At 36.3% G+C, this 13243-nt stretch overlaps 1 protein-coding gene across 2 annotated transcripts in view; it reads right to left on the reverse strand.

Moving 5' to 3' along the window:
* The window catches only part of Setdb2 (SET domain bifurcated histone lysine methyltransferase 2), a 72964-nt gene that overhangs the window by 57272 nt on the left and 2449 nt on the right, over window positions 1–13243 (reverse strand). For both annotated transcript variants that reach the window (XM_046453983.2, XM_046453980.2), the window contains exon 2: window positions 8984–9336. In XM_046453983.2, the coding sequence (XP_046309939.1) occupies window positions 8984–8999 (16 nt within the window). In that variant the 5' untranslated portion in view covers window positions 9000–9336. The remainder of the gene's footprint in view (window positions 1–8983; window positions 9337–13243) is intronic.

A 13243-nucleotide genomic window follows, 5' to 3' on the forward strand; every position in this document is an offset into this window, starting at 1 on the left:
TGTCTCTAAATAACAAAATAGGGCTGGGAATGAGGCTGAGTGGCCTAGAGCCCCCCAGTTCAATACACAGGAGAGAGAGGGGAGAGGGGGGGAGAGGGGAGAGAGGGGAGAGAGGGGAGGGAGGGGAGAGAGGGGAGAGAGAGGGGAAAAAGAGAGGAAAGAGGGAGAGAGGGGGGAGAGAGAGGAGAGAGGAGAGAGAGGGGAGAAAGAGAGAAGAGAGAGGAGAGAGAGGGGACAAGGAGGGGAGAGAGGAGGGAGAGGAAGGAGAGGAGATATACATATACATATACATATATTGCAGGCTAACTTGTAGCTTAGTGCTTGCTTAGCATGCATGAAGTCCTCTGGGCTCAATGAGAGGAGACAGAGGAGAGAGAGAAGAGAGAGAGAGGAGAGAGAGAGGAGAGAGAGAGGGGGAGAAGGGGGGAGAGAGGCAGGAGAGAGGAGAAAGAGGGGGGAGAGGAGAGAGAGGAGTAGAGAGGAGAGAGGGGAAAAACAGGGAGACAGGGGGAAGAGAGGGGGGATAAAGGGGGGAAAGAGGGGGGAGAGAGGAGAGAGGAGAGATAGAGTGAGGAGAAACAGAAGAGGGAGGAGAGAGAGGACAGAGAGGAAAGAAAGAGGAGAAAGAGGAGATATACATATACATATATTGCAGCCTAACTTGTAATTTAGTGCTTGCTTAGCATGCATGAAGTCCTCTGGGCTCAATGAGAGAGGAGAGAGAGGAGAGAGAGGAGAGAGAAGGGAGAGAGAGGAGAGAGAAGGGAGAGAGAGGGGAGAGAGGGGGGCAAAGAGAGGAGAAAGAGAGAGACAGAGGAGAGAGAGGAGAGAGAGAACAGGGAGAGGAGAGAGAGGAAAAAGAGGAGAGAGAGAGGAGAGAGAGCAGGGAGAGATTTACATATACATATATTGCAGGCTAACTTACAGCTTAGTGCTTGTTTAGCATGCATGAAGTCCTCTGGGATCAATGAGAGAGGAGAGAGAGGGGAGAGAGAAGAGCGAGGAGAGAGAAGAGCCAGAGAGAGAGGAGAAAGAGAGAGGAGCGAGAGAGAGAGGAGAGAGAGGAGAGAGAGAAGAGATAGGAGAGAAAGAGGAGAGAGAGGGGAGAGAGGGGGAGAGAGGGAGAGGAGAGAGGAGAGAGGAGCGAGAGGAGAGAGAAGAGAGAGAGGAGAGAGAGGAAATATACATATATTGCAGGCTAACTTGTAGCTTAGTGCTTGCTTAGCATGCATGAAGTCCTCTGGGATCAATGAGATAGGAGAGAAGAGAGAGAAGAGAGAGGAGAGAGAGGAGAGAGAGGAGAGAGAGGAGAGAGAGGAGAGAGGGGAGAGAGGGGAGAGAGAGGAGAGAGAGAAGAGAGAGGGAGGAGATATACATAAACATATATTGCAGGCTAACTTGTAGCTTATTGCTTGCTTAGCATTCATGAAGTCATCAGGGCTCAATCCCCAGTACCTCCACAATGACACTATCTCTTGACTGGAAATGTAAGAAATTACTTTGCTTTAGAGTAGTAGTATAGCACACATAAAGGTGGCACTTTTAAGGTGTGAAGGATTCAATCTATAGTAGTATAGAGGTACATAGTTTCAGAACAAAACATCTCAATAACTTTTAAAATAACTAAATGTCCAATTTCTTTTCTTTCTTTCTTTCTTTCTTTCTTTCTTTCTTTTTTTTTTTGGTGTGTGCATGGTGCTGAGGATTGAACTGAGGACTTCATGCATGCGAAGCAAGTACTGTACTTCAGAGTACATCCCCAGTCCTGTCCAATTTCTTTTGAAAAGGTCTTTTATGTTAACTTTAATTAAACAAAGCAAAACTATGTTTATTTACAGGTAAGATTACATAAAGGAGCCAGTATTTCTGATGCTTGGCAACCTAATACCTTACTCAAAAATTTTAAGCATCTTTTCCTTGAGAAATAATCCTTTCAACGTTGAAAACAAATATAAGGAAGGCAATTAAAATCAGCAAAACTTAAATTCATTTACACTATTTCAAGGTAACAAAAATACCTAAGATGTTAAGCATAATTTATAAACTGTTAGAATTAATAAATAAAATTATTTAAGGGGCTGGGATATAGTTCAGTTAATAGAGTGCTTGCCAAGCATGCACAAGGCCCTGGGTTCAATCCCATGCATCACACACACACACACACACACACACACACACAAATTATTTAAAATTAATAGGCTATAAGTAAAGAAGGGACATAATGATAACTGCTTAGAAGGGTCATTTGAATAGCTACTGGGAGGATTAATGAAAACAGATCCCAAACTAGTTACCAAAAAATATATATTTTCCTTAAACAAAACAACAAACCTTCAAATTTAGCAAAGAAGGCAGAATCTTCATAAGGAATGCAGTACAGATCTCAGAGTACCAAGCTCCACTGGGAAAGTTACCTTTCCCAAAGGGGATCTCTGGCTAATTAGGGTAGCCATCACTAAGTGGCCTCGGGAGGAGTTTTGTTTCCCTGTTAACATTCTGTCCTGATAACGTACTGCACAAGAAGGCTATTTTTAATTCCTCATAGCACAATTCAGACAAGGTGTCAAGATTTGAAACAAATTCACTGTGGGAGGAAAAAAGGGATAACAGGTGGTACTTAAAGGGCAGGTAGAGTCATGGCACAAAGGGTCTTGGGTGCCATGCTAAGCAACTTTACTTTCATGTGGAAGGCTATGCAAGAGTTGTAAGCATCTTATGATGTATTTAGATATGTTTCTTTAAAAAAAAATTGCACAGATGGCAGTGGGAGAAGAATAGTTTCCATCTTTCTGTCTCAGGCAACCATATGGAAGGTAATGCTATTCATTGGGGTAGAAAATGAAGGTAGAGGGGGTGCTGGGGTTGTGGCTCAATGGTAGAGCATACTCGCCTAACACATGGGAGGCCCTGGGGTCCATCCTCAGCACATGAATGAATGAATGAATGAATAAATAAATAAATAGCATTGTGTCCAATCACACTAAAAAAAAAAAAAAAAAGGCAAGAAAATGAAGCTGGAGGGATAAGTAAGATATTCAAGGAGGGATAGGCTCCTTATGCATTCAAGGTGTGCAGGCTGTAAAGTAAGATCTGATTCAGAAATACAATTTTTTAGCCCACAGCATGAACATTCTTGCTGAAGTCACAGGGCAGGTTTAATTCTTCATGGAGAACATGTTAAGAAGTGTCTCCTGTAAAATACCAACATGTAGGAAATGAATAGGAAAAGGAACCATGATGTTTGAGAAGATAGAAGGGAAACTCAGGGGAGTAGTATCTAAGGAATCAAGGAAAGAACAGGAATAGTGATTAACAAAATAGTGTTTTTCCAGATGTTATTGGGATTAAATCCAGCATTGCCATTTATTAGCTATGTGACCACATCTGTAAAATGGATACAAAAAATAGCCAGTATTTCAAAGAGCTGATGTGCAGATCAGAACATGGCAACTGGCAAGAGATTACTGTACACTTTTAAACAAAAAGTATAGTCTTAGGCAACAGGAGTTAAGCTTTCCATTATGAACTTTTAGAGGTCATTTAGCCTAGGGAGAAAAATATTTTATGAAGTAGATCTTTCCTAGAGTCCCTAAATCATTAAGGTTTTCACTGATATAAGCAGCAGCAGCACCACCACCACCAACAACAACAAAACACTGCTTTTAGGCAAAACTACTGTTCAAAGCACTTAAAATTGATTATTGTTATTATGCTTCCTTTCATAAATACAAGTCAGTCATTCAATCTAGGAATTTATCTTGTTAGAAGTGGACATCTAGATGGGAAAGATTTTAAAAGTAGTTTAAAACAACTTTTAAAGAAAACAGTATATATACACAATAGAATACTATTTAGCCATAAAGGATAAAATCTTGTCATTTAGGACAATATATGGGTGGAAATGGAGGATATTATGTTACGTGAAATAAGTCAGGCCGAGAAAGAGAAGTTCTACACAATCTCACTCAGTATGGCATCTAAGAAACGTGTCTCCCCCCCACACATAAACACACTTTCTATCTCCTTCCTTTGTTGTTCTTTTTTAAGTTTTTGTTTTTTGTAATACTGGAGATTAAACCCAGAGTCTTGCACATGCTGGGCAAGCACTCTACTACTGAACTACATTCCCAGCCCTTTTTATTTTATTTTTTAAATTTTGAAATAGGATCTTTCTAAGTTGCTGAGGCTGACCTTGAGTTTGCAATCCTCCTACCTCAACCTCCCGAGTAGCTAGGATTTCAAAATTTCAAATTAAAAACATTACAAATCTCAAAAATTGAGAGTAGAATAGTGTTTACTAGAGTCTGGGGAGACTAGGAAGGAAAAAAAGGAAGAGAAATGTTTGGTCAATGTACTAAGTTGCAATTAGGGTGGAGAAATAAATTTTGGTGGTCTACTGCACAGAGTAGGGTGACTATAGACAATGATAACGCACTGTACATTTCAAAAGTGCTAGAAAAATCTTTGAATGTTTTCACCACATACGACAAATGTTTGAAAAGATACATACCCAAATTTCAACATTAAACAATGTATACATGTATCGAAACATCACAGCATACTCTACAAATATGTACCTTTTATGTTCATTAAAAAATTAACTAGAAGGGGAGGGAGTATGGGGGCAAGAAAGAAGGTGGAAGGCGATGGATGTCATTACCCTAGATACATGTATGATTGCACATATGGTGCGGTGCTACACCATGTACAACCAGAGAAATTGAAAGTTGTGCTGCATTTGTGTACAATGAAATAAAATGCATTCTGATGTCATATATACCTAACTAGAATAAATAAATAAATTTAATAAAAATAGAAAGAATTAACTAGAGCCAGGTACGGTGACACACATCTATAATCCCAGTGGCTGGGGAGGTTGAGGCAGGGGGATTGCCACATTTGAAGCCAGCCTCGTAACTTAGTGAATCCCATGGCAACTTAGACCTCAAAATAATAAAAGAAAAAGGACTGGGGATGTGGCTCAGTGGTTAAGAGCCCCTGAGTTCAATCCCTGGCACCAACCCCTGCAAAAAAATTAACTAGGTTTGGGGTTGTAATTCAGAAGTAGAATGCTTGTCTATTGTGCACAAGACCCTGTGTTCAATTCCCAGCGCGCGCGCGCGCGCGCACACACACACACACACACACACACACAAAAGAAAAAATAAAAAGTAAATTAATTGGGCTGTGGGTATATCTCAGTGGTAGAATACTTGTCTGGCACTTTCAAGGCCCTGGCTTGATCCTTAGTACCATACGTACAAAACAAAAAAATCAACCAATTAAGTTAAAAGTCATGCTAAAAAAATAAAATTAAAATACCTTTTAATAATCAGCATTAAAATCTTCTACAGGAACCAGGGCAAGTGATACAACCCTATAATCCCAGCTACTCAGAAGACTGAGGCAGGAGAATCGCAAACTCAAGGTCAGCCTCAGCAACTTAGAAAAATCCTATTTCAAAATTTAAAAAATAAAATAAAAAGGGCTGGGAATGTAGTTCAGTTGTGGAGTGCTTGCCCAGCATGTGCAAGACTCTGGGTTTAATCTCCAGTACTACAAAAAACAAAAAATTAAGAGAACAATGAAGGAAGGTGATAGAAAGTGTGCCTATGTGGTGGGGGTAGACATGTTTCTGAAGGCCAGGGCTGCACTTCAGAGCACTTGCCCAGCACTCAGAGGCTTTGAGTTCCATCCCCAGCACTGCAAAAAACAAACAAACACACACCCTTCTGGAATCATATACAATTCCATCCTGAACTGAAGAGAAGTGGTGATGCTAAAAGACAGTATTTGGGACTTATTAAATTTGGTTTTTAGTGACTATTATTTAAAACTTCTTAGAAATGCCAATATGTTATTACTAAATTATTCCGATAGGAAATACTTAAAACAAAATTACCTAAGAAGTATCATATTAACTCGTTAATCTTAGAATTAATTAATAAAGAAGACAATAGCAATATAATTTAAGGAAACAGACTGGGAGTACAGTTCAGCTCCTGCTGATATATAAGGCTATAGATTGGATCCCAGCACCACCACCCTTGAATTAATTTGAGAAAACAAAGTCAATCAAATACAACATTCACTTCTATGTGAAAGAAATGTCACTAAGCAAATCATATTTATTTGCTCTAGGTTTTAAAAAATACTGTTCCTATATCTTTGTTATCTCATACTGTTTAGCTTTAATTCTCATTAAAATAGCACTTGTTCTTCATGTCTCTCTGATCATTTTTCTGTCTTCTTGCTATGTAAACCTTTAATATTGAGCAAGAAGAGGTACCAAACTTTCTGATGAATCAAACTAATAAATCCAATTAACATCTTCTGTGCACCCTGACACTAAATGACTAGTCCTAAAAAGAAACATCACAGTGTCTTTGATTTCAATTGTAGCCTATGTGGATGACAACTACAATGGGGACAATTTTAGTTTCTTGCTGTTGATCTTATTTGTATATTGTATGCATTCTCAGAGTTACAATCCTGGAAATATTTGAATATAATTCACTATAAATACTTAACAAAAAATACAGGAGTAGATACTTGAAGACTAATTTTGCTACTTGTCTTCAGAATTGAAGGATACCATCTGATAACTATTCTCAGTAGTTATCATGCTAGTATATGCTAGTACCAAACATGCTGGTACTTTCCTATATAATTAGGTACAAGAAAATAACCATAAAGCAAGAAGTATAACAGCTTATATGTAGTTATACTATATGTCTCCCAAACTCAAAGACAGTCTTTGTAAAAGGGTAATATTCATGAATCATATTGATGTGAATTCATTTACTAGATGAATATTTATGGAACACTTACTAAATGCACTGATAATGATCTCAGGTCACAGAAACATACATTATTCTAGACCTAGAGGGTATCAAAAGCCACAGAGCTGGGCATGGTGGCGCACACCTGTAATCCCATCTGCTTGAGAGGCTGAGTCAGGAGTATTAGGAATTCAAAGCCAGCCTCAAACAAAACAAAACAAAACAAAAAAAACCACATTGTGTTCTATTGTTACAAATATATTTTAATATGTGGCTTTAAAATTCTTTTTTTTTTTTTTTTTTGGTACCAGGGATTGAACCCAGGGGCACTTGACCACTGAGCCACAACCCCAGTCCTATTTTGTGTCTTATTTAGAGACAGGGTCTCACTGAGTTGCTAAGTGCCTCACTGTTGCTGAGGCTGGCTTTAAACTCACGATACTCCTGACTCAGCCTCCTGAGCAGCTGGGATTACAGGCATGTGCCACCGCCTGGCAGTGCATAGAATTTTAAGATAATAATGAACCTTAATGTATGCAAATTTTAGAAAAGTCATTTAGGAGGTCAGGGATTCCAGTAAGGAATGTAGTCTATGAAGACAATCTAATTGTAATAACAAATAGACCACACTAAATAGCTGGGTAGAAAAGGTGCTGAACTTAGAATAGGTTTACAATTCTGATAAATCTATACATATACACTGGAATTGGTCAGTTAAATAAACAGACAGCAGACAGTGGGTACCAAGTTTCTTACTATTGGAGTAGGAATTTATAGATTAGCAAGGACAGGAGACTAGAATGATACATGTGGTAATGGACTAGAGTTGAAAATAATATACTTTTATGTTTAGGTTAATATACATGTAACTATAAATGTTTAGATACATGTGTATATGTACATATCTGATAATGCATGTCAGGTGAGAAAGTCTATAAACAAGGACACATACAACGAATATACTTATGCCCAGATATTGATTTCTAGTACCATTCTCCAATAAAAGGAACCATTCAAGGAATAGCTAATTCTAGGACTGTTTTAAGAAATATACAAGGTGAGCATGGAACATCTTCTAGTGACAGAAAATTAAAAAGTGCTATACAACAAAAATAAGTAAAAAATATCTACACTGATGGGGATAAGTCAAAGGACATAAGAGCTATCTTAAACAGTTCCCAAGGGCCAAACCTGGGGCAACTCGAGGAAGAAAATACATAAATTAATACTGAATTGTAACCCAAATGTAAAATAAGCACCCATCAGTCCACTTATAAATAAATGATTACTTGAACAAATAAATGGGGAAAAAAAAGACAAAAATTTCTCTTGCAAGAGAATTCCAATTTGTTCACACAGATATTTTCCTCTCAACCTGAGGGAGCATAAATCCTTACTTCATAAGTGTGGGCTGCACATATTGATTTACTTCCAAAGAGTACGGTAGGGGATGGGAGGGGGGGGGGAAAGAGTGACTTTTTAGTAGAGAAACCTAGCAACACACCTAAATTAGCCAAGTAATCAAGCTCAATATCAACAGAGAGAAATCATGTTCAAAGCATGTACCCTTGTTGTGATGTGTTGAAAATGGCACTTTACCTCTGTAATCTTACTCCTCCAAATCACAGTGTAATCATAAGAAAAACGTCAGACAATAATTACAATAGAGGGGCATCAAATAAAAGTATCTGGATACAAAATCAATAACAAGAATAATCTGAGAAACTACCATAGCCAAAAGGAGCCGAAAACATGAAAAGGAAATAAAATGTGGTATAATGAATGGAATCTTAGAATGGAAAAAGAGGTTACATAAATACTGAATAGACTATGGAGTTTATTTAATAATAATGTATCAATATTGGCTTATTAATCATAACATTTATCATCTAAATGAAAGATGTTAATCATAGGTGAAACTGGGTACTGGATGTATGGGAACTCTCTCAACCTTATCTTCTTGATTTTTCTGTAAAACTAAGAACATCTTAAAAGTAAAGTGTATTTTAAAACAACATTAGAGTTCTGATTTAAAATTCCTGATTAGCAATTAGGTATAAAGGCAATCAAAACTGGTAGCTACCTGAGGAAAAAAGTCCTTAATGTCCTCTAATTCAGAAAAGTCAATTAATGAAAAACCTTGAAAATTCCACAATTCGTCTATAAACTTTAAAGTTTAACAACAAGTTCTTCAAACCTACCATTTTTTTCTTCCATCTTTTGAAGTTGTTTGTTAATATAAAATTCTTCAAAATTAAGTTATCAAAAGATTGATATCAATCACTTTGATTGGAGAATATTCCTGGAATCCAATTGTAGTCTTTATGAAATCTGTAGTCTTCACAACATTATGCCATGTTTAACCCAATATTCTTTGATGTTTGAATTTTCAAATAGAAACTGGTTGAAGAAACTGTCATAAATGACCACTAGTCCAACCAAAAGACAGGTCCATGCATCTTCATCGAGTGATAGTTGTATCAGATCATTGACAATATGTTTTTAAAGATAAAAACCAACTCCATCTTTTGGTCCTCAAAGTACATGAAACATTCTGTAACAAAAACAATAAAGAATGGTATATATTTATAAAGAACAAAACACACAGGGAAAAAAGATAGTTTTAACAACAGCTCTTTTAAAATAGCATAAACTATTACAAAATGTATAAATTACCAAAATTAGGAAAATTACTGAGCATCACCCATGATATTATCACCCATATAATATGGCCATTAACGTTTTATTACATTAATAACCAGCAAACTATTCTCATTTTATACTTTGTAAAAATGTTTAAAACAGGGATAATGATGCTAACTACCTTATAGGTTATTGTATGGATAAGACTTAATAATCACTTAGAATAGTGCCTGACAGAAGTGAAGGATTCAGTTAATACTAGCAATTATTACTATCCTCTCAGTATGTAATTTTTAAAAGTATAGAGTATAAAATTTTTATACTTTTTCACTAGTAACATCATACACCCTCCCACATCATTAATATTTTTACATGACTCAATGGTTATATACTTCGGTCAATAATCCACACATTAAAGTATGTTAAGAGCCAGGTGCAATGGTGCACATCTATAATCCAGCTACTTGGGGGGCTGAGGCAGAAGGATTACAAATTTGAGGCCAAACTGGGCAACTTAGTAAGACCCTGTCTCAAAATTAAAAAAAAAAAGGGGTGGGGGGGGCTTGGGAGGTAGCTTAGTGGTAGAATGCCCGAGTTCAATTCCTAGAATAAACAAAACAAAAACCAAATCCAGGGCTGAGGTTGTAACTCAAAGGTAGAGCATTTGTGAGATCCTGGATTCAATCCCTAATACTGGGGGGAAAATATAGGATTTTAGTAATTAAATTTTAATAAATTATTAATTACTAATGTAAATAAACCTCTATTTCAGACATGGAAACATTTTTAGATTATTATTTTCCAGTATAACAAATAATGCTGGAACAATATATTTATGAGTATCTGATTATTTCCTTAGGATATATACCTAGTGGTAGAACTAATAGATCAAAAAGGAATCAGGGCTGGAATTGTGGCTTAGAGGTAGATTGCTTGCCTCGCATGTGTGTGGCACTGGGTTTGATCCTCAGTACCATTTAAAGTAAAGACATTGTGTCCGCCTGTAACTAAAAAATAAATATTAAAAAAGAATGGAATCAAAAGTTGTATCCTCAAAATGTTAGTTAACATCTTGAGAATCACCAAGAATTTTGATAAATTATTCTGTCATTTCCATAAATCATAAAAATATTGGAAGACTTTAAAACATATATAGGTGTGTGTGTGTGTGTGTGAGAGAGTGTATTAGATAGACAGTCATGCTGAAAACAAAGGAACTCTCTATAGACCAAGTCTGTGAGGCCTCTCTGGGGAAAGGAAACAGATGAGAAGCTGCAGGGATAATGGCAACCATTCACAACACAAGAAGATGCACAAGAAACTTCTCAGGACAGATAAGTGCTCAAGTAAGAATCTTCAAACATCTGAAGAAGGCTATCCCATAAAAATGAGACTTCACAAGCTCATTATACAAGAATTAATACAGAATACTGAAAATAATTTTAAAACAAATGTGATTATATTTAATATCCTCAAAGAACTAAAGAAGAAAACCTCATCCATGAATTAACATAGTTTTGAAAACTAACCAATTAGAAATCTAAGACACAAAAACAATTGCTAAAACAAATTTAATAGATGGCTGAATAAGAGAACAAACTCACATGAACAGCTAATTAGTAATCTGAAAGCCTGAACTGAGCAGTTTATGGAAAACCCAGAGCAAAGAAACAAGAGGAAATACAAAACAGAGAGAATGTACATGAGACAATATTGACTAAGAAATTCTCAGAACTGAAATACAAATAGGACCACCGAGTCCACTGAGTGCTAACTACGACACAATCTGTAATATAAACCAGTAAACAATCTGTAGTAAGTTTTAGAATATACATAATAAAGGCAGTGTTAGAAATTTTAAGAAAAATCTACATTATCTAAAAGGAACATGTATAAGATTGGTAATGAGACTTCTCGCCAGATAAACCAAATACAAAATGTTAAAGGAAAGTAGGTACGCACTCATAATTCTATTTCTAGCCAAGATCTTTGATACCAAAAGAAGTTCTCAACAAATTCCAAAAGAATTATGTGACATAGATCTGTCACTGAATATAAGTAAAAATCAAAATTAACAACATTAAGTTAAGCTCTACCTTACACTATCTCTTGAAATTTATAAAAAACATGTCTACAGCCATACCACCTGAACGCGCCGGATCTCGTCTGAAATTTATAAAAAACAAATTTCCAAATAACTTATTGTTTACAGAGGACAGCAAAGCTTTAAAAAATATCAATATTCAAAAATTTTTAAATATTGAGAAATGGAGATCAGTTGAAATAATACATATCAAACCTGAAGAAAGGGTTCTGTCAGAACAACATACAGAGAAATAGTTAAGCCTTAAATGAGTTTTTTCATTAGAAAATGAGAAAATTAAAATTATTCACATAATAGTTAAATTGAAGCTGAGAAAAGACAAACAAAATAAACAATAAATGAAAGATATATCTGTGTATACACTAAAAAGATTTTTAAACACGCTAAAGTTCAAACAACATTATAGCAATACACATGTGAACTGAAATTTTCGAGGAAAATATAAAATACCAAATGGGCTCAAGCCAGGCACAATAGTGCACACCTGTAATCCCAACAGCTCAGGAGGCTGAGGCAGGAAGATCATGAGTTCAAAGCAAGCCATAGCAATTTATCGAGGCCCTCAGCAACTTAGCAAGACCCTGTCTCAAATTATAAAATATGAAAAAGGGCAAGGATGTGGCTCAGTGATTAAGAACCCCTGGATTCAATTCCTGGTACCAAGAAACAAACAAACAAACAATAAAAGCCCCACAAAAAAATCCAAATGGACTCAAGAAGTAAAATACCATCTAGATAAATAAGCATAAAAAGAAATGAAAACAATAAAGATCTTGGGCTGTGGGCACAGTAAAACAACAATTCAAACAAACAAACAAACAAAATAACCAATAAAGATCTAACCAGAGTTGCAGGCCACACAGTCCCATCCCCTCATTCCCAATATAGCAGGTCCATGAAGTTGTAGATGAACTGTACAAAGCTTTCAAGGAATGCAATTTTCTATTCTATACAAACTGTTTCAAAGTAGGAAAAATACAGGAAGATATTCAACTCTTTTTATGAAATTAGTATAATCTGAATTGTAGGAAAAAAACTCAAGGCCCAAATCACTTCTGGGTATAAATTTAAAAATGTTAAATAAAGGTATCCAGCAGTATAGTAATATTAGAGTAAGACTCAGGAATACTCAAGAATTTTAACACTGGAAAAGTTATCAGTTCAAATTCTTACATTAACAGATAAATGGAGGAAAACTGTGGTCTTAGATGAAAAACAAAGGAAAAATTTTCAACAAAAATTAATCACTTTGAAGCCTGGCATGGTTGGCACATGACTGTAATCCCATGCACTCAGGAGGATTTCAAGTCTGAGGCCAGCCTCAGCAATTTAATTAGACCTTGCCTCAAAACAGAAAAATAAAAAGAACTAGGGACATAGTACAATGGTAGAACAACCCTGGTTTCAGTCCTAGTACATGGCAAGGAAGTGGAGATAGGGAGTCAATTACTTGGGGAGAGTGAGGGTGCATAGCAAACTAGGAATAAAAGAGAACCTCCTTAATTTGATATAGACTATCAAAACCTGGTAGAAAAACTTTTAAAAAAATTATATAGGATATCAATCAGGTGTGATAATACATGCCTGCAGTCCCAGCTACTTGGCAGGTTAAGTCAGGATCACGTAAACTGGACAGCATGGGTAACACAACAAGACTCCTGCTTGTTTAAAAAAGCATGGGTAACACAACAAGACTCTTCTCTTGTTTAAAAAA

The sequence above is a fragment of the Marmota monax genome, unplaced genomic scaffold, assembly GCF_021218885.2.
Source record: "Marmota monax isolate L192 unplaced genomic scaffold, Marmota_monax_Labrador192_F-V1.1 WCK01_AAM20220418_F8-fsc00011, whole genome shotgun sequence".
NCBI classification, from domain to species: domain Eukaryota; kingdom Metazoa; phylum Chordata; class Mammalia; order Rodentia; family Sciuridae; genus Marmota; species Marmota monax.